The following is a 22698-nucleotide window of genomic DNA, read 5'->3' on the forward strand; positions in this document are numbered from 1 at the left end:
AAAGCACCCCTAATAAGAGGTGATGACTTAAGGATTAGGTTTTGCTAATAAATCAAGAAGTGATCACTTTTCAGATAAATCTACCCAAATACTTTTAATATAGATATAAAATAAAATTTATAATTATTTACAAAGGTTGCTCTCTAAGATGGTAACTTTTATAAATTGGGAAAGCAGCCATTTCAGTATAATAAGATAACAAAAAAGTCCTAATAAATTAAGTATGCAAGAGGTTTATTCACTCTGGCCATTGTTGATTTATTGTATGTTAGAGAATATTATTTGTTTGAGAATGAAGAGAAACTATGAAATAAAATTTTCGAAAATGTAGCCAACATCCAAAATATGACAAGGTTATCATGTCACTGTGTCACTGTAAATATACCATGCAGATGAAGTACAAATAAAGTTTTATGTTAGAAAAGACTTTATACAGAACTTGGGATTGTCACTCCTGTTTCTAGGAGTTAAAAATTGGTCAAGTAAGTTTCTGTTCAAATCTATAAGCTCCAAGATACAATTATAACGTTGACAATGCTAGCTATTTATAATATGATTACTGGTAATAAGTCTCTCCAAGGGAAAGTTCAAAAAAAAAAAAAAGATATTACAAAATTGATGAAACCTACTTAGGGGCCACAGACCCCTGGAACGCGGTTTCGATAAATGTCTCCTATTCGATTCTGTAGCTGTCGATCCTAAAACAATGGCTAAGCCGAATAATTCGATGAACAACGGAGAAATAAAATAAATATTAGGAGCTATTTCAATGGTTTTCAACAAATCCGATTGGGCTTCTGCTCAACAAAAACAAATTTCTTCTTCTCTTCGGCCGCTCTGCGACAGCTAACAGTCCTGTCCACCACATGACACGACTTCAACCTCGCAGTCTCCTCTATATCTTTCTCTTCTTTGAGTTCAGGATGGCTTTCTACCAGAGATGCCGTCACTTCCCTCATTATCTTTGAAGGAAGCGCGTCAAGTTCCCGCAACACTTTCTCTATGTCCCGAACCAGTCGTTCTGCCAGACTGCGGTTGAAATCTTCGCGAATCACCGCGCGCAGAAGGGTTACGTGCTGTGCGTCGGGGGCCATGGTGTAGGCGGGCACGATCCACCCGAACCTTCTCAGATGGTCAGAGATTTCATACACATCGTGCCTGCTACTGTCCTTGAGCGAAAACGCCACTAGAGGGACCCCCACCTCTTTCGACAGTATGTTGAACCGCCCGGTCCTCACCAAACCATCGGCCAGAGCCTTCGCGTTTGCTGCGCAGTTACGCATGATGTTCCGATACCCCTGCAAAAACAAACAATTCAAGACGCATCACATACAGCACCTTCACAGGGATCACAAGTGAATGAAATAAAAATAATAAAAGTTTGATGGGCAACAACAGACCTCGAACCCCAGACGTATGAGCTGGTAATATTGAGCAATTATCTGGCTGGCCCCTGCAGGCGGCCAATGTCAAGAATTTAATTCAAAGATTCTTTCCCCATAGGAAACCTTCAATATCCCCCATTGACCTAATAAATTGAAATGAAATACAGTGATAATCAAGTTAAAAAGCATAATTATACCTTTGGAGAAGTTGAGGGTGAAGGTGGGCTGATCGGCGCGCAAATAGTTGATGTGAAAGATGAGCTCCTCAGGGAGATCTTGCTTTGCTCTCCAGATAGCCCATCCCACTCCCGCATAGACGAGCCCATACTTGTGCCCGCTGACGTTGATGCTCTTCACCAATGGAAGGCGGAAGTCCCATTCCAAATCAGGGTAGAGGAACGGTGCAATGAATCCACCGCTCGCCGCGTCCACATGTATGCCTGTGTCCCACCTGTAACCACACACGCAATCAACGGAAACGACCACACTTTATTTCAACCCACAAAAAAGACCCACAAAAGCCAATGGCCATCTTAAAGTTTAAATCAATAAAGGGCATGTGGATGGGATGATGGGATGCAATGATAAATTTTTAACGAGATTCAAAAATAGTGTTTGGTACCAAAAACTGGAAGCAGGGGCTGGGAAAATATCATTAAACACCAAAAGGACTAGCATGCCAATAGCATTTGGGTACTCAGAGCAAATAGTGGAAAGAGGTAGGAAACTGATTGCATTTTACAATCTGGATAGAGGGGAGGGTGTGGGTAGATAATTGTTATCTTGATCGTAGATTTTGAGAATATTTTGGTGTGCAAGAAAATTTTCAATAAAAATCATATTATGAGTTTTGTTTATCAGTTTCTAACCATCAGTGTGATTCATCTTCAAGACAAGATGATAATTAGAATTTGGAAAACAAAAAATAACTTAATTTTGATTCAATCTATCTAAATTTTGAAATACTTTTGAAATCTACAATGGTTGAAGTTGATTGTAGATTTTAAGAATATTTTTGAATTTGAAATACAGAAATAACTTAATTTACTCTCTCTATCCAAATTTTAGAATATCTTTGAAATCTAAGAATATCTTTGAAATCTACAATAGCTAGAGTTGAAATATTTTATTTTTGAAATCTACAATAGCTGAAGTCACTTACAGACAAGAATTTTGTCATAATTTGATGCTTGACCAATATGTTTTAGATTTAAAATATAACTAATACTCCTGTGCAGCCAAATTCTGAAATATTTTTGGAATCTACCATCTAAATTAATCAATTAAACTGGACTCAGATTAAGTAAAGACAGTGACCTTGTAATAATTTGATGTTCCACAAATACGCATTATCTTTATATTAAAATATAAATGAATCAAATATATTGGTCAAATTGATTATGCTTTAAAGCCTCAAAGTCTCAGATGGATGGGATATTGAAAATTTGCAGAGGATGAAACTCACCCTGTTTCCTTGTTTTTCTGAATAAGGAGATCATTCAACAGCTTAACATTCTCGAACTCTCCATTATATGTGGAACCCAAGATGGCTGCAACACAAATAGTGTTCTCATCCACCAGCTCAACAGCCTTGACAGGATCCATGACATAGTAATCATCCCGCAGCTTAACTTCCTTTAACTCTACTTCAAAATAACGAGCAAATTTCTCCCAACACACCTGCAATTGGTATGCAGTACAGATGTTAGTAAAAAGTACTGAACTTAAAAAAAAAGCGCCTAAATTTTATAAATATTGGCCAAGCTAAACCCATCTCAGTCCTGGAGGTTGTAAGCTCCACATATGTAACCTCAGTTTCGTCAACCTCTACGAGCCTATCAGGCAGGCATCTTAAAGGATTTGGGTTTTAACCTAATGGATGAACATCATCTATATGCATATCAGACAGAAATTTAGATAGGTTTCGGCTAATCTAATTGATACACATCAACTGATAGAGATAGAGAATGTCAATGTTACCTGCACATTTGCACCAGTCACAATGTTGGGCTTGTCATATGGCTTTCCCTCTGCCTTGCGCTTGTTCTGCCATTTGCGCTTGAATGCAAGGCCGGCCAACATGATCGCTTCTGAAGACCCCACCGTAGCCACGCCCACAGCTTCTTCTCCATTGCCAAGTGGGGCATTAAAAAGATTGGCTATAATGTTCACACATCGATTCTTTTCCAGGTCCAAACGCATGAAAGAAATCAACACTTTCAGGAAAAAATAGAGAAAAGGGGGCAAAATAAATAAACTAATGCCCAAATAACCAAAATAGATCTGGAAGGGGGTTTCAGATTAGAAGCCGAAGATCGTCACAGGGGCTGCCATTACCTGAAATTCTGTGGTAATCGGATACTCGTCCATGTCGACATAGTTCTTGTTGATTGCCTGCATTATGAGCTTATCGCATTCTGGTTCCATCCATGTGGAAACAAAAGATGCAAGATTAAGTCTGGGGTTCCCATCCAGCATCAGCTCGTCGCTGATAATCTGATAGGCCGCATCTTTGGGAATGGACCTATCCGGCATTCGAAACCTGCAAACACAAACATTCAGAATAACAAAATCCAATGGAATCTGTAATCTATGTCCACAAATTTTCCTAAAATGGCAGATACATACCGAGGCAAGCATTCCTGTACATATCTAGAAGCAAAAGTTGACTGTAAATGGGTATCCGAATCAGGCGCAGCACGACTTAGAACCATTTTTTCTGAAATACGAAAGTACAGAGGTTTTTCCTCGAAGAGATCTTAATCCACAATAGTATTTCACAATATGTGGTCAGTTGCAGAACAGCGAAGAAGACTAGCGATGGAAGGTGGGTGTGGAATCAGGGGCACTTTATACTGCGAAGACTAGCGATGGAAGGTGGGTGTGGAATCAAGGGCACTTTATACTGCGAAGACTAGCGATGGAAAGTCGTTGTGGAATCAGGGGCACTTTATACTGCGAAGAAGACTAGCGATGAAAGGTGGGTGTGGAATCAGGGGCACTTTATATTAATCCCCGACTGATCGAAATACAGTGTTACCATGGAAGCAAATATACCGGTAATCGAAACAGTGTTCCCACTAGAAGCCAATATCCCGGACCCCGGTAATGGAAATACAGGGTACAAGTCGTAAACCATACCGCCGTCAATTCCGGAATTGTTTTCGGGTCAATTCCTTGAATAAGGAAATGATGCCTTCGCGGCCCGCCGCGTTTAACGCGGAAGCGTAAATGTGGGGAATATTTATGTCGGAATTGACTGTTTGAAATCGGCGACGGTGAAGGCGTGCCATCTGGAATCCGGCCAAAGACTACGAGCTTCACCGCTGCTTCAACATTCTGTAACGCTGGTCCAGTTGGTTTCATTGTCCCAAAATGGTTTCTAGAATATGGTCCAATGGTTATTCGGAGAGGTTTAGTCTTATAATTTTTGTGAGTTAATTCTGGGCAATATACTCAACTACTCTAGATCTAAATTTTTCACATGAATTTTTGTCCACTAAAAATATAATATGAATGAGTTATTTCAATTTGTTTTTTCTTATTAATCTATTTTTTTCCTTAAATTCATTTAATAATTATTTCACATATAAAAATTAATTGTTAATATTTAATCATACATAAAATTTAATAAGTATTTTAATTATACACAAAATTTAATAAATAAATTATTTATTTTATTAATTATATATACAATTTAATAAATAAATTATTTATTATAAAAATAATATTTAATGATAAAATTATTATTATATAATTTTTTTATTTTTTCTTATGATTCTCAAGACTTGGCCTGTGGCTTGAACCATAAAAATCTTTGACCTCTTGGTTTGGTATACACTAACCCTTTAATTGATTAGATTTTTTTAACATATTTCCTTTCCCTAATAACTACTCCATGAGATTTGATTCTGGTGGCATCATTGACAAAGCCAATACCCACTCGGTTATGCTAATAAAACTCGACTATTATATAAAATAACTTATTTATTAAATAAAATCAAAAATAATTATCAACCCATAAAATTTATAAGAATTGGTAATAAAAATATTATAAGAGTTAAATTAATCGATTATCATGTTCAAATTTCAACCTTCCGCTAAAACTTAACCATGGCTTTAAAATTAGATTTATTATAATTATATTATAATAGACTTTCAAACACAATAACGACAGACCCCGTTACTGTCCCTTGTACCCCGCCCGGATTTGGAAGCATGGAAGGGTCCGAGGTCGTCGGTGGTGATATAATAAGTTGAGAGTCTTACGTGGAAAAAATTAATGAGTTGAAGCCGACAGTATGGATTTTTCGAGTTGACAAACTCGTGTAGTGTTTGCTGTTTGAAATCGAAAATGTGGGCGTGTAATATTAGAGATGCCACGTGGAACTACGATTATGTCTTTCCTGAAATGGTACGCAACGTCTTAACTGCCCATATGTGGACGAAAGATATGGGTGTTTAATAAGTTATTTAAACCAAGGGACGTAAATGGGATTTTTGAATTGAAAAAAAGGTATGAACATAAAAAGTATTCGGAAGTATAATTAGGTAATAAATTATAATTGTGTACATCAAATTAAAATATTTTAATTTGATATGGGTATTTATATCATAAATATATTAAACAAAGTTATAAAATATATTTTTGTCCCTAAAAAAAATTGAATTTTATTGAATAAAAATATAGACATTACATTTTTCAATTAATAATTTTCAGTTGAGAGTTTCTGCGATTAAGGAAGTTTGAAAAGGGAATTTATTTTTGCTATATAAAGTATTAAAAAAAAAATCCAATCATAAAGATGAGATATCACAATTAAAATAATAATTGAAATAATGAGATGATGAAGGTTGATGGAGATACCATTTATCACTTATTTTACTAATAAAAGATTTAAAACCATTGTGGAGAAATATTGATCTTTTAGAATGGACAATTTCTACTAAGAGAAAAATGCAAATTACTTTTGCCTCATTTTAGGCGTTCTATGAGCTAAAGGATGACAATTTACAACTTACTTAGAAGAATCCTATTATTTTTGTATATTGGTTGCTTCAACAATAGGTTTTGGATGACATTGTTTTGCTTAAAGAGATCTCTAATTAATGTACCACAACCAATTGCCATAGGTTCTTTCATAATGTATCGCATTCTACATATGCATGTGTGGAGTAACTCAGAAACAATGCCATAGGTTCTTTCATAGTGTATCACATTCTACATATGCATGTGTGGAGTAACTCATAAACAATACAATGCCCTATCTCCATGGAGTCCCATAGTTTGTCTATACATATCAAAGAGGTTGTGGTGCCATATGCACATTTTTCTCAGCAATGAGAAATGAGGTCTTAGATAAAATTTGATACTGCAAACTATATTGTATATTCACATCAAATAAGGTTATATATAAATACATTTATTGTTGTCTCAAGATAGGTAGACTATCTTAGACACACAATCACCTGGTTGAGAGAATATCTCAACCACACAACAATCTAGGAACATCTAGACATAACAACCCTAAAGAATAGGAACATAATCCTTTACATAGAAAGTCACAACTGAGACAAGTAGGAATTACATTTTCCAACACTCTCCCTTAATGATTACTTGTCTCAATATCAATTTGCAAGATCTACATCACATTTGGTCCAGTCTGGTAATTACACCTTGTACCTTGTTCATGCAATTGTTGATGTCCATATAAAGGAACAACCATCTACCAGAATGCATGGGTTCCCAACCACTGCAACCGCTAATCTACTAGGAAGTCCTTTAGATACATGGTTCATCCAACCTCTCGATGAACTCCCCCTAAATATAAAATTTCACCTCATGGAGTCTAAAACCAATACAGCCCACCCAAGTGTATCCATCCCACATAACACACTCTTTCAGGGTGTTAAAACTATCTAACAAAGGGAACACATAACAAAGGGTATGCATGCCTCTCTAGGTCTTACAACAGGTACATAAAACATTTCAAGGACCACAATTAGCCATTACAAAACAATAACATGTCGTTTTTCTATAATTACAATATGTGACTCATAATACACCATGATCATTAGTCTATTCCACAAACTCACACAAACTTTAACTGGTTGCCCATCATCCTTTAATCATTATTGATTTAGAACTAGAATAGTACCTATGTCCATAACCTTTCCTATCCGAGCTATCCAATAGTCTACCATCTCTTACTATGTCATCTCTATCTAACTTGTGACCACCATGATGCCTACTACCATATGCCCCATTAGTTTTGTCCTCTTGTCTATGGATGATCCGAAGTGGCCCATGTCACTGCAATTCTAACAAACTCTGAAGGAGTATTGCATTAACCTCTGCTTGTTTCTCTTCTGCCTACATGATTTTTTCATTGCCCTCTTTACAATTCCTTATTTCTTCCTTCAAGCTTCTCAATGTGTCTTCTAAATCAGAAGAGTGCCCAACACCACGCTACTCATTTGATTCATAGGGAGAATCTTTGTAGTTTACCATCTTGCTAGTCATTTTTTATCTCTTTCCTACAAGGCATACTATGTCACCTAAACCAAATCACAATAAACCAACGTACCTTAGCATAATTCAAGGAGGATATCTCATCTGCAAGATCAACCAAATCAATGTAATACATGTTCAAACATAATCACGACATGATATATACATATAACATATAACTGCAGATTGTAATATGCTAAAACAATTGACTTGAATCTACTCTACTCATCAACAGAAATAATAAACGATTGATGAAATCATGAAGCATACAAGAGAAAGAATTCAATCAACACATTACACAATGATTTATTGGGAAAAGCCACAACTAAAAACCACTGCTATATGTATATTGCATTAATCAGAAAATATGAGAAGATTACAATGCTTTGCTCAATCCTGAGCAACCTCTACACTATCTCTATCTATCTCATTGCTTCCTAGGCAAGCCATGGATGAATACAATATGCTATGCTCAACCTGCACAAGTATTTTCTACCCTCTACATGATTGACTTCCTTTGGCCAATACTTAGTGTTATCACTCAGGTTGTCCCTTTTGACTCCTAAAGGGATACGGCCGAGGTAACCACAAACCAACTTTGGACTGCAGGCCCTAGCTTGCCTGCAGTCAGAGAGGGCTCTCTCTTTATGATTTAGCTTTGTTGAAAGGGGTGATTTTAGGCTAGATATGATGCACAGGGGTTTTGATTGAGTTTTGGTGGGAAAACTGACACTTTCAGGTAGAGAGGCTGAGTATAGTCTGAATGTTTCAAACCATTGGGCGTGGAGTCGAGGAGGGGAACTGCTGGTGTCTTTCCTTAATAACAGTGAGGGGAAAATGGAGCAAGATAACTGAGGCATAAGCAACTTTCAGGTTCAAGGGATGGCAAGAATGCTAAAGAAAGAGAGGCAGTTAAGAATCTCTCCAACAGATTAGCAGAGGAAACAACAAGGCGCTACCTAGGAGCAGTTAAGAATTCCTAGATAATTGGCCAGCACAGGTGAACTGGGGTAAACATGAGCCAGAAGGAATTCAATGTTCATAACCAATTCATTTAGAAGAAAACATCAAGAAACAACAGGAATTGAGCATAGAGTGTATTTAAACTAATTCTAGGCTATTCTTTCTTCCTGCTATTTAGATAATGGCAAACACATAAACAGAGATAAGAGGCACTTATTGCTTCAGGCCACAGCACAGGAATTCCATCTCCAACTCTTTAACACATTCATCAACAACAGACAGTTCGCTCTCCAAGCTTTAAGCAATCTTTGATTACAGAAAGTTCAGGTATACACAGCGAGTCTCTAGTGAAAACTATCAATTTACCAACCCTTAAAACTATACAGAGGGAGGTATATATAGGGAAAAACTCTCTGCAGAGTTCCTTTATTGCATCTTTACCTAATTAGGTCATAAAAATGACTACTTGACCTAATCCTATCTAGAAATAAATGCAAAGAATGTCTCGGGCCGTGCTCAGGGCCGATGTGTCAAAACTGAATGAATGATGTTGTCCTCGGTGGCTTGCTGCAGTGCTTTCTGCAATAAATGGGTATGGGTTTATGCTTTCTTGCTGTCCTGGTGCCTTAAATGCCTTGACGGTGATTTGAAGGCAAGGATGGGCTGATGCTTATCGATTTGATTTTCTGGGGGCTTCATCAATGTTCAGGTGCCTCGAGCCCCTAAAAAATTATGACTGATTCTGTCTGGCGTCCTTTCTTCCACTGATACTCTCTGACAAAATCTGGGCTGCTGATCTGATGTACTGCGGGTCTAATCTCGAATTAATGCCGCTGTTCGGCCTCTGCACCTTTGAAATTATTTTCCGATCCTTTCGGCATGCTCTGTGAAGAAAACTGATCATTTCTGCGCCTTTTCGGGCTTCCTGGGGCTGCATGGAGCGAATATTCCTTAAAGATTCCCTGAAGATTCTCCATTCTGGCCCAAAAAATCCTGCGATGAGCGATTTGCGCTAATCGCTCATCAAAAACTGCCTCAGAATTCGATTCCGGGGCTTCGAAGTGCGACTTTCGCGCCTCTGCGTCTAAAAAAGGGCTGATGACGTCAACATTGTATGGCGGGTGACGTCAGCATGGCGACGTGGCGGGATGACGTCAGCATGACGTCATCACGTACGGACGATGACATGACAGGTACAGTGGCGGGACACGTGGCAGGAGGCCACGCAGGCGGGTGACTCATCGGGTGACTATACAAGGAGGTGTGACGTGGGCTGGTGACGTCACCGGGCGGGGCGGTATGTGGCGCACTGCTTATGGGGGATGGCGGTTTCGGAGGGAGGGGCTCCGCCACAGCCTGGCGCCTGACGCGTGGCGGGAGTACGGCGGCAAAACCGCCGAACTCCCGGACGTTAAAGGTCGGGCGCGTCGGGGATAAGGATGCCCGCCAGCCGTAGATCTGCGGGGTTGTGGATCGGACGGCTGGCGGCGGACGCGACGGGATATGGGGTTAACAGGCGGGAATATTCACAAGAATATTCTGAATTTAATATGCGCGGCGGGTTATAGACTTAGGAAAACGGGTTTGCGGGGTTAAATAAAGGCGCGAGTTAATGTTTATGCGCAGGATCTTTGGGTTAGGGGCAGAATGTGGGTTTTTACAGCGGTGGGGTGAAATTTTACAAGGGGAAGGTGAAAACATGGGTTTTTTTGGGGGTTTTTGGGGTTAAGGGAGAGGTTACTAGCTGACTAGATGTCAAACCAGTTCCTCAATGACACGGATGGGCTAAAAACAGTCCCAGATGGACTGAGATTTCCCTAACTTAGTAGAATTATGGCTATAATGCCAGGGAGGGGTATTTACATAGGGGGATTTATATACATGATTTTAATAGGGGAAGGGGAAAACTAATAGGGAGTTATATAATAAAAAAGAGAGATGTTAGTGAACTCCAGCCTGAGTACCTCCAACTGAAAAAACTGCCTCAAACCAAAAATGGATTGCTTAATCAAAATTGGAACACAGCAGTGGCCCTCAAACCAGCCTACTCTTATGGATACTTTTTGGCCATCTGTAACAAATATGGAGCATTGCAACATGCATAGCACGACATATTTGGCATGTAAAACTGTCGATCATGAAAGATGATTAACCTGTTGCAGCAGGAGGCTAACAGTGGCTCCACTTGGGGATGGCTTTTCCTTGTGAAAAGTCAAGAACAGCAGGTCAGAATGCCTTGCATTCAATTGTTGTTGTGTTCTGCAAATTTCTCTTGGCTAGCTACCTTATTGATCCTACCTACCTACTTACCCTAACCAGCACTTACTTTGCTGTTAGGTGAAGTGAAATAGCCAATGCAGCGACTTAAGTAATAATAACATGAGTGGGCTTTGCTGCTTATGCTTTCTAGTGACACCCACTGAGATTTTGCAATTTGTTATGGCTTTGTCAATCTTTGAGAAGATCAGGAAGCTACTGACCTCCTTTGCGGTGTTTAAATACTGTACAAAACTGTCCTGCAACATATATATACAATTTTTTGGCTGAATTAAAGAACTGTACAAAGGTTTAGGATCACTACCATGCCTTGGAGTCGGGAGATCATTGTCAACTCGATACTGAGCCTTGCAGCCTGTTGATGGCGACGTGCACTGATTTCTTTCATCATTCTGCCTGCCAACGGATAGGTCATTCGGTACTTGCAGAGGTGCTTGTAATTTATTACAATCTGGCACGAATAGGGCCAGACTGATCTGTGCGGGCTGCTGGTTTTCTTCTTCTTTGAATAATTCAGATAGTCGAAAACAAAGAGGCAAGGGATCCACTTGGATCATCTGGTCATATGCTTCTGCTTCTGGGTCCTCCTCAGTCTAATATTCAATGGCTCTTTGGGGCTGCAAAACTAGAGGCGATACCTTTGGAACAATATCTTGATTAACCTCCAGACGGTCAATAGCAACCGGTGGTGACACTTGATCATATATAGCATGATAGTTATCCTTGATAAATTGGAAAGATTCAAAACAAAAGGGTAAAGTTCCTTTACTGAAATCGGCACACTCTGCGTTTTCCTCCTTTTCTTCATAGCTGAGACGGGCAAGCTGATCATTGGGTTCAGGTTGCTGAACCCGAATACTGCTTCCTGCCAAAATAGGATTTGATTCCTCTGCAAGGCTGATTTGGTCGTTAGGCTCATAATCATCATCATACAGATCGTACTTGGGCAGACAGTTGAAAGAAGAGAAACTATTATATTCACACAGTATATCAGGAAACTGCTCCATCATGTATGGCTGGATGAATATGTCATCTGTTTTGTGGCAGGTTTGTTCGTGAATGTCACTACTTTCCTGATGTGAAACAGATCTGTTTTGGTACTCTGAACTTTCTACTTTCATTGTGATCAGCTGCATCATTTCCTTTGTCTTTTGTAGCAGACTATGAAATCTTTCTTCTTGCTCTGCTTTGCGCTGTTCCTCCCTCCTTCTTAGATTTGCCTCTACGTCCACAGCTATGTCCTGCATCTGTTTCAAAGTGGACGGGCATTTTTCTCTCAGACAAAATTCCATTTCTGTGTCAAATGCTCTAGGATATTGCAATAGAGCTAAATCAAGGAGAGGTCTTATATTTAGAGGCATGGCTTGATAAACTTGATTGAATCTGCCTGAAAACTGCTGAACAGATTCATCTGGATACCTTTCTAAATGATTGTATTCTTCGATGAGCAAGAAGAGATTACCTCTGATCATCCATCTATCAAGGAAAAGCTTAGCACACTGCTGAAACTTAGAGATGCTTGCCTCAGGCAACGCTTTAAACCAAGTCCTAGCTTCGCTTTGCAAAGAAAGGGCAAATAGTCTAAGACTGACATCTTCATCTTCCACTTCAAATGTATTAAGATAATCTTTGAAAGCCTGGATATGTTTCTGGGCAGTAGTGTCATTCTCTCCATCAAATCTAGGGAGATATTCAGGATGATTTGCCGGCAGGGGACCAAGCACAGGAGGCAAAATGAGCGGCTTATATCTTTCAGGAACTCTATGAGGCACGGGAGTATGTACAGGAACTGGAAGACTGGACTCTATTTTTGGTTCCTCCTTGACTATATGATGATCTTCAACAGCGTTTGAAAGCTGCTGCTCTGATGTGCAAGGAGGCTTTTCAACAATCTCTTCCAAAGGAAAAACACAAAAATCTGACATAAAATCGCTTTTAAAGTACAATATGCACATCAAAATTTGGTGCAAGAGAAAGAACATGGTCTCTTGGATGATCATCCAAATCAAGAACCTGATCTGCTTATATAATTCCTTTGGGTTCATTTCTCCAGCGGAGTCTTTATTATGAGGATGATGTGGAGTCGCCAGGTGGATGATGTAACCTTAAAGTGCCTGATCTCTGTCCACCGTCACAGATCAGAGCTGAACATGAAAAACCCTGAAGAAAAAGGAACACTTTCTCCAGAAAACGAGGCGAACTGGTCAAAATTGAGGATTTACACTAATAGACACATGATTCATTTCCCCAGTGGAGTTGCCATTATGTTATCACTCAGGTTGTCCCTTTTGACTCCTAAAGGGATACGGCCGAGGTAACCACAAACCAACTTTGGACTGCAGGCCCTAGCCTGCCTGCAGTCAGAGAGGGCTCTCTCTTTATGATTTATCTTTGTTGAAAGGGGTGATTTTAGGCTAGATATGATGCACAGGGGTTTTGATTGAGTTTTGGTGGGAAAACTGACACTTTCAGGTAGAGAGGCTGAGTATAGTCTGAATGTTTCAAACCATTGGGCGTGGAGTCGAGGAGGGGAACTGCTGGTGTCTTTCCTTAATAACAGTGAGGGGAAAATGGATCAAGATAACTGAGGCAGAAGCAACTTTCAGGTTCAAGGGATGGCAAGAATGCTAAAGAAAGAGAGTCAGTTAAGAATCTCTCCAACAGATTAGCAGAGGAAACAACAAGGCGCTACATAGGAGCAATTAAGAATTCCTAGATAATTGGCCAGCACAGGTGAACTGGGGCAAACATGAGCCAGAAGGAATTCAATGTTCATAACCAATTCATTTAGAAGAAAACATCAAGAAACAACAGGAATTGAGCATAGAGAGTATTTAAACTAATTATAGGCTATTCTTTCTTCCTGCTATTTAGATAATGGCAAACACATAAACAGAGATAAGAGGCACTTATTGCTTCAGGCCGCAGCGCAGGAATTCCATCTCCAACTCTTTAACACATTCATCAACAATAGACAGTTCGCTCTCCAAGCTTTAAGCAATCTTTGATTACAGAAAGTTCAGGTATACACAGCGAGTCTCTAGTGAAAACTATCAATTTACCAACCCTTAAAACTATACAGAGGGAGGTATATATAGGGCAAAACTCTCTGCAGAGTTCCTTTATTGCATCTTGACCTAATTAGGTCATAAAAATGACTACTTGACCTAATCCTATCTAGAAATAAATGCAAAGAATGTCTCGGGCCGTGCTCAGGGCCGATGTGTCAAAACTGAATGAATGATGCTGTCCTCGGTGGCTTGCTGCAGTGCTTTCCGCAATAAATGGGTATGGGTTTATGCTTTCTTGCTGTCCTGGTGCCTTAAATGCCTTGACGGTGATTTGAAGGCAAGGGTGGGCTGATGCTTATCGATTTGATTTTCTGGGGGCTTCATCAACGTTCAGGTGCCTTGAGCCCCTAAAAAATTATGACTGATTCTGTCTTGCGTCTTCTTCCACTGATACTCTCTAACAAAATCTGGGCTGCTGTTCTGATGTACTGCGGGTCTAATCTCAAATTAATGGCCGCTGTTCGGCCTTTGCACCTTTGAAATTATTTTCTGATCCTTTCGGCATGCTCTGTGAAGAAAACTGATCATTTCTGCGCCTTTTCGGGCTTCCTGGGGCTGCATGGAGCGAAGATTCCCTGAAGATTCTCCATTCTGGCCCAAAAATCCTGCGATGAGTGATTTGCGCTAATCGCTCATCAAAAACTGCCTCAGAATTCGATTCCGGGGCTCCGAAGTGCGACTTTCGCGCCTCTGCGTCCAAAAAAGGGCTGATGACGTCAGCATTGTACGACGGGTGACGTCAGCATGGCGACGTGGCAGGATGATGTCAGCATGACGTCATCACGTATGGACGATGACGTGGCAGGTACGGTGGTGGGACACGTGGCAGTGACGTGGCAGGAGGCCACGCAGGTGGGTGACTCATCGGGTGACTGTACAAGGGGGTGTGACGTGGGCTGGTGACGTCACCGGGCGGGGCGGTAAGCGGTATGTGGCGCACCTCTTATGGGGGATGGTGGTTTCGGAGCGAGGGGCTCCGCCACAGCCCGGCGCTTGAAGCGTGGCGGGAATACGGCGGCAAAACCGCCGAACTCCCGGACGTTAAAGGCCGGGCGCGTCGGGGATAAGGATGCCCGCTAGCCGTAGATCTGCGGGGCTGTGGATCGGATGGCTGGCGGCGGACGCGACGGGATATGGGGTTAACGGGTGGGAATATTCACAGGAATATTCCGAATTTAATATGCGCGGCGGGTTATAGACTTAGGAAAAAGGGTTTGCGGGGTTAAATAAAGGCGCGGGTTAATGTTTATGCGCAGGATCTTTGGGTTAGGGGCAGAATGTGGGTTTTTACAGCGGTGGGGTGAAATTTTACAAGGGGAAGGTGAAAACATGGGTTTTTTTGGGGGTTTTTGGGGTTAAGGGAGAGGTTACTAGCTGACCAGATGTCAAACCAGTTCCTCAATGACACGTATGGGCTAAAAACAGTCCCAGATGGACTGAGATTTCCATGACTTAGTAGAATTATGGCTATAATGCCAGGGAGGGGTATTTACATAGGGGGATTTATATACATGATTTTAATAGGGGAAGGGGAAAACTAATAGGGAGTTATATAATAAAAAAGAGAGACGTTAGTGAACTCCAGCCTGAGTACCTCCAACTGAAAAAACTGCCTCAAACCAAAAATGGATTGCCTAATCAAAATTGGAACACAGCAGTGGCCCTCAGACCAGCCTACTCTTATGGATACTTTTTGGCCATCTGTAGCAAATATGGAGAATTGCAGCATGCATAGCACGACATATTTGGCATGTAAAACTGTCGATCATGAAAGATGATTAACCTGCTGCAGCAGGAGGCTAACACTTAGCCAAATTGCTAGCCTTCCAAGCTCCTACTTCATTGCCCTGTTCCTCAAGGAATTAGCCCTTATTTAATGGGGAAATTCCTCAATTATGAATTATGCAATCCTCATAGGCCTTCCTCTAATTGCATGCACCATCGGTTTAATTTATATGATTTTACAAATAATAGTACATTGTCCCTAAATTCCAATATCAAATGGGTATTTCTTTGATCTGACATGCATGAGTTAATTATGAGTGAATCTTCAGTTTACTGGTTGATCACTGTAGAAAGCAACCCACTGTTCGACAGGTTACACCCCACTACTACATGTTACACCCCACTACTACAGGTTACACCCCACTACTGCATGTTACACCCCACTATTGGATCTCCCACTAATTCCTCCATTAGTTGGAACTAGTTTAACTGAATTTAACTTAGTAAAACTGAAGTAAATAATTACAATTCAAAATAAACTCAACTAGTGCTCCTAATTGTAGGAGACACTTTACATGCCTCTAGTTAGATCTTCAACTCGAATCAACTGAGCTAACTAAGTAAAATTAACTTAGTTAATTATTACAAGTTGTCATGAGATGTGGAATTACAATTTTATTCCCAATTTAATTCAATGATAAATTAAATTAGGATTTTTCTTGATGCAATTTTTAACATTTCTTGTTGCAATTTTGAACACTCTCTCTCAACAAGAAAGAAATTAAACTCTATCCTAATCCGTTACCTTTGGAATGTTCTACATGCAACACTTGTCACTATTTTTGTTTCTACTGCAACATCTGTGACCAAAAAGACATCCAAACTAAATAAACTAAATCAACTATGTCTGCAACTGTCGACTGGAAAAACGGTGCTGCTGCTAACTCTGTTACTAAGCATCTAACTCTGCTATCAACACTACTCTGCACTCCTCAGTATTTGACTAACATTGATCCTCCTGCTACTGAATACTATGGATCTCCATAGCAAGGTAATTATCCATGAGATAAAAAAGCCTCAATGATTCCTGCCCAAATTTCTGTACTCTTAGGACTATTGCTTCACATCGCCCCACATCACACCTAGAGGTATGGCTGTGTGTTCTCCCTCTACCCACTTGGGTTGAAATTCCCTCCTACTGGAGGTCTCTGCTTGAGTAGATGTCTCTACTCGGGCTCCTATCTACTTCTCGAATTGTGGCTGCTCCACAAAGTGTTGAGGTTGCTTCTGAGGCTCCGTTTTGAGAGGTAAATTATGCTCCCTCTAAACCACCAAATCTCTAATCTTTTCCTTTCTCCTGAAGGCTTGACACACATGAGCTAAATATGATCTACTCATACTACTGCTGCTATTGCTCTGTTGTTTCTTCTGCACTGTTGCTGCAACTACTGGAATAATGAGTTTGATCTCCCCATATCCTGAAGTACTAGCTTCCATAGGCTTTCTTCCTCTAAAACTAGACTCCCTCTGAGTCTCGATCTCCCTGTGGGAAATCCCCCTGCTCCTCAATATGCCAATATCAATGATCACAACTCCCTTTTGTGTGACTAAACATTGGCTCCTTAATCTACCCACTAGCAACTTTGTTGCTCCATTAAGAAGTCTGCACATAGGGTTTTCTAGATCTTCCCTGAACTAGAGCTCCATCAATCTACAAGGATAACCTCGAATTATACTCTTCTATTGTGATTTCAACTCCAATACCATGCAAAAATTTGTAAAAATCTAGCTCTGATACATGTAGAAATTTCTACAAACCTTGCTTTGATACCATGTAGAGATTTCTACAAACCTAGCTCTGATACCATGTAGATTTCTATCAATATAGTTCTGATACCATGTAGATATTTCTACAAATCTAGCTCTGATACCATGTAGAAATTACTACAAATATGGTTCTCATACCATGTAGAAATTCCTTGTAGATTCAAACTACAGACACACTTGGGTATACTTCTTAAAACTCAAGAGTGAAGTATTTAACATGTTCTTCGCCTTTAAGGCCCTTGTTGAGAAACAATATGGACATCAAATTCTTAAGCTAAGATCCGATAATGGCGGAGAATATGTTAACAACAAATTCATCAACTTTTGCACTGAGTATGGAATTCAAATGCAACACGCTGTTCCATATACTCCACAACAAAATGGTGTAGCTGAAATGAAGAATTGCAGCTTAAAGGAAATGGCTAATTGTATGCTTCAATCGAAAGGACATAGTCTTGATTTTTGGGTAGAAGCAATTAACTATGCAAATTACATAGTAAATCACACTTCTATTAAGGTTTTAAAGAATCACTCCAGAAGAAGCATGGACTCTGGAGTTCAATTAAACCAGATGTAAGTCATTTTTGTGGTTTTGGAAGTGAAGCATGGGCCCATATTCCAGATGAGAAACATAAAGCTTTAGAAGTGAAGTAATATGCTAAAACAATTGACTTGAATCTACTCCATCGGCGAAAATAAAAAACTATCAATGGAATCATGAAGAATACAAGAGAAATAATTCAATCAACACATTACACAATGATTTCCTGGGGAAAGCGACAACTAAAAACCCCTACTCTATGTATATTACATTAATCAGAAAATATGAGAAGATTACAATGCTTTTCTCACGCCTGAGCAACCTCTGCACTATCTATATTTATCTCACTGCTTCCTAGGCAAGCCTTAGATGAGTACAATATGCTCTACTCAACCTATACAAGTATTTTCTATCGTCTGCCTAATTGACTACCTTTGGCCAATACTTAGTCAAATTCCTAGCCTTTCAAGCTCCTACTTCCTTGCATTGTTCCTCAAGGAATTAGCCCCTATTTAGTGGGGAAATTCCTCAATTATGAATTGTGCAATCCTAATAGGCCTTCCTCTGATTGCATGCACCATCGATTTAATTTAGATGATTTTACAACTGATAGTACACTGTCTGTAAACTCCAATCTCAACTAGGTCTTTCTCTAATATGAAATGCATGAGTTAATTATGAGTGAATATTTAGTTTACTAGTTATCATTGCATGAAACACCCCACTATTCGACAATTTACACCCCACTATTGTAGGTTACACCCCACTACTAGATCTCCCACTAATTCCTCCATCAGTTGGAACTAGTTTAACTGAATTTAACTCAGTTAAACTGAATTAAATAATTACAACTCAAAATAAACTCAAGTAGTGCTCCTAATTGTAGGAGACATTCTACACAACTCTATTTAAACCCTCTACATGAATTAACTAAGCTAACTAAGTCAAATTAATTTAGTTAACCATTACAAGCTTGTCATGAGATGTGGAATTACAATTTTATTCCCAATTTAATTCAAGGACAAATAAAATTAGGATTTTTCTTGATGTTATTTTTAACATTTCTTGTTGCTATTTTCAACATGTTTGTAGGTGATCTTCCCAACTCTTGCTAAATATGAGGATTTTTGTTAGGCCCCTATACTTCTAGTGTAACCCCTTATTGTTATTAGTATAACCCACTTATTATATTGATGTACCCATGTAGTGCCCATATTGTTACTATTGTGCCCCATAGAAGCCCACTATTGTTATTATTGTGCCCTTACATTATTATTGTTATGTCGGCTCTGAATATGTTATAACCCCTTAGACTCCTATATATAGAAAGGAGGTCTTTTCATTTGTATCATCGAAGAATTGTTCATTTATGTAATGTAAAGGAGGTTGCCCCCTCGAAGAGGCTGAATTCTAAGGCATTGATCTATCTTTTCTATCTTTTCTTGAGTTGGTTTCATAACATTTGGTATCAGAGCTTTGGATTCTAGGGTTTCGCTGCTCCAAACAGGCCATCATGGAATTTTCGCTATAACTTTTTTTCTGTGACGTTTCAGAAGTCGCAAAAGAAACCCATTTGAGAAGAAATCGCGCTGAACCTTGGGTCCGAATTTGAGAGCTTTTCACGTGATATTTGCGGAGATATGATCTGAGGAAGTTGGTCTTTTTACAGACTCCTGAATTACATTCAAAACATGTGACCTGGGGAAAACCGCCATAACTTTCTCTCTGGGGATCGGATTGAAATTTTGTAAGAAGGTACAAAAAGAGGACGGGTTGTAGTTTCTTTTATGCATTTTTCAGATCCAAAGGTTGAAACAGTGACACGTGGCACTTCATACAATTTCGCTCTTCTGGAAAGGTCTATAATCAGGTCATCTTGGGAGATTGTGCATAACTCTTTCTTAGAGAATCCAATTTGGATCAAACTGGTGTCATTGGAAAGAGGACACAAAGGGCTACTATAGTTCACAATTTCAGAACTTAAAGATCTGAAAGTACAAAGTTACAGTCGTTTCAAGGTCGAGCTCCTAAAATCAAGAAAAAGCAAGATGAGGAAGTTTGATGACAAGGATCCGGTAAATTGGATACTTCAGATGGAGCAATATTTTGATCTACATGGTGTACAACTATTACAAAAGTTATGTATTGCATCTTCATATTTAGAACCAGATCGATTATTATGGTATGAAGGGCTTTGTTCTCTAAAAACCTTGTTACGTGGTCAATTTTCACAGAGGAAATGATAACACATTATGAGGCTACAAAGAGCAACACCTTCTTTAGAGCAACACCACAACAATTGGAAAGAGTAAAAGGGCTTTGTGACATAATGGAAAGCAAAATTATGGAAACCAGGAAGTATACCCCTCACAACTATAAAGATGGAAGTGTTGTTTCTCCCAGCCTTCCACAACCTACAAGGGTTACACCACAACAATTGGAAGAAAAAAGAGAAGAAGGGCTTTGTTACAATTGTGATAGCAAATGCACTAAAGGTCATAGGTGTGCTGAGAAGAAATTATTTTACATAGAATATGAAGAGGAGGAAGAAAGGGATCAAGAAACATCAAAAGAAGAGGATATACGCCAGGACACCACCCCAGAGAAAGAAGAAATGAATCAGACCATATCTTGTAAAGCATTGGCAAGAATTACCACTCCTCAAACTCTCAAGATAGAAGGACATATCAAGAAGAAAAAGGTGCAAGAAGTGAAAGATCACATCGAGAAAGAAGAAATGAATCCAACCATATCTTGTAATTCAATGGACGAAATTACCACTCCTAAAACTATCAAGATAGAAGGACACATCAAGAAGAAAAATGTTCAAGAAGTGAAAGATCACATCGAGCATCAAGAAATGAATCCGACCATATCTTGTAAAGGACTGGAAGAAATTACCACTCAAAAGATAGAAGGACATATCAAGAAGAAAAAGGTTCAAGCAGAGAAAGATCACATCGAGCATCAACAGCAAGTTCTCCAACTTTTAAAGGATAACGCCACTTCGGTGCAAAATCAAACGAAACAACATGTAGATCAACATCGTAGTGAAAAATGTTTTGATGTAGGTGATTGGGTATTTTTACTGCTACATCTCAAGCAAGCTATTTATGAGAAGGAAATGTTGGCAATACTACATGCACTTGAAAAATGGCGACCTTACCGAATGGGAAGACTCTTCAAGGATGAGGATGGGGTAGCATTGTTTTGTGCTATTTATATTATCCAACCAGATTGGATAAACGAAGCAAGGGATGAATGGAAGAAGGATGAAGAAGTATGGCCACTTATTCAAAAGTTGCAAAAGATCCCAATTCAAGCAATATTGCCAGAAATTGAAGAGGAAGGAAAAATCATATTGGAACCTGGAGCAGTCACAGAAACAAGAACCCGACAGCTATGAAATCGATCAATTTCAGAGTATCTCATCAAGTGGAAGAACTTACTCGCTGAATATTCCACATGGGAGGACAAGAATTTTATACAAAAGCATCAAGAACTACTCAAGCGTTGACGACAACGCTTTTTGAAGGAGAGGGGCATGTTAGGCCCCTATACTTCTAGTGTAAACCCTTATTGTTATTAGTATAACCCACTTATTATATTGATGTACCCATGTAGTGCCCATATTGTTACTATTGTGCCCCATAGAAGCCCACTATTGTTATTATTGTGCCCTTACATTATTATTGTTATGTCGGCTCTGATTATGTTATAACCCCTTAGACTCCTATATATAGAAAGGAGGTCTTTTCATTTGTATCATCGAAGAATTGTTCATTTATGTAATGTAAAGGAGGTTGCCCCCTCGAAGAGGCTGAATTCTAAGGCATTGATCTATCTTTTCTATCTTTTCTTGAGTTGGTTTCATAACAATTTTTTCCATAGATACAACCATCAATGGGTTGGTTAAGTGTCGTAGATGTCATCCATCAACCTCATAAAATTTGCAAGGGCATTTTTCAACCCGAAAATCATGACCAACCACTCAAAAAGTACCTCCTTGGATTTGAAGGTGGTATTCCATACATATGTCGGTTTTATTGGCACTTGGTGATAGCCAGACTTCAAATCGATACTTCTAAAATACTTGGCCCCTTTGAGATGGTTAAGAAGGTCATCAATCTGTGGGATTGGATACCCATTCCCGGCAATGATTTTGTTTGATGCTTGATAATCAATGGAGAGTCTCTAGGTTCCATGTTTCTTCTGTACAAGTACAATCGGGCTCCCACAAGGTGAGGAACTTGGTCGGATGTACCCTTTTTGTAGAAACTCCTTGAGTTTTCGATTGATTTCTTCATTTTCCAGAATGGAGTGGCAGTATACCATTAGGTAGAGATGATATTATTGCATGACATAGCAGAGATTAAAAATATGGTGCTAAGTGGGGCT

At 39.4% G+C, this 22698-nt stretch overlaps 1 protein-coding gene across 1 annotated transcript; it reads right to left on the bottom strand.

Moving 5' to 3' along the window:
- Window positions 1–439: 439 nt before the first annotated feature.
- Window positions 440–4466, bottom strand: LOC149234176 (glutamate decarboxylase 4-like). Its single transcript, XM_089371780.1, has 7 exons — window positions 4014–4466; window positions 3723–3927; window positions 3366–3566; window positions 2851–3065; window positions 1583–1836; window positions 1401–1453; window positions 440–1298 (listed from the first exon to the last, which is right to left on the bottom strand). The coding sequence occupies exons 1-7, from the start codon at window positions 4097–4099 to the stop codon at window positions 777–779; spliced, it is 1536 nt and encodes a 511-aa protein (XP_089227906.1). The 5' UTR covers window positions 4100–4466; the 3' UTR covers window positions 440–776.
- Window positions 4467–22698: the final 18232 nt, after the last annotated feature.

Source organism: Pinus tabuliformis, chromosome 8 (genome assembly GCF_031772625.1).
Source record: "Pinus tabuliformis cultivar Carrire ecotype Pingquan chromosome 8, CPIR1, whole genome shotgun sequence".
In the NCBI taxonomy this organism is placed as follows: domain Eukaryota; kingdom Viridiplantae; phylum Streptophyta; class Pinopsida; order Pinales; family Pinaceae; genus Pinus; species Pinus tabuliformis.

Bases quoted from the DNA above. Each gene is read 5' to 3' on its own strand.
- LOC149234176 (XM_089371780.1), bottom strand. From the start codon at position 4,099: ATGGTTCTAAGTCGTGCTGCGCCTGATTCGGATACCCATTTACAGTCA. The intron at 1,837-2,850 runs GTGAGTTTCATC...GTGTGGTTACAG, and splicing joins CAGAAAAACAAGGAAACAGG to GTGGGACACAGGCATACATG. The intron at 1,454-1,582 runs GTATAATTATGC...GGCCGCCTGCAG, and splicing joins CACCCTCAACTTCTCCAAAG to GGGCCAGCCAGATAATTGCT.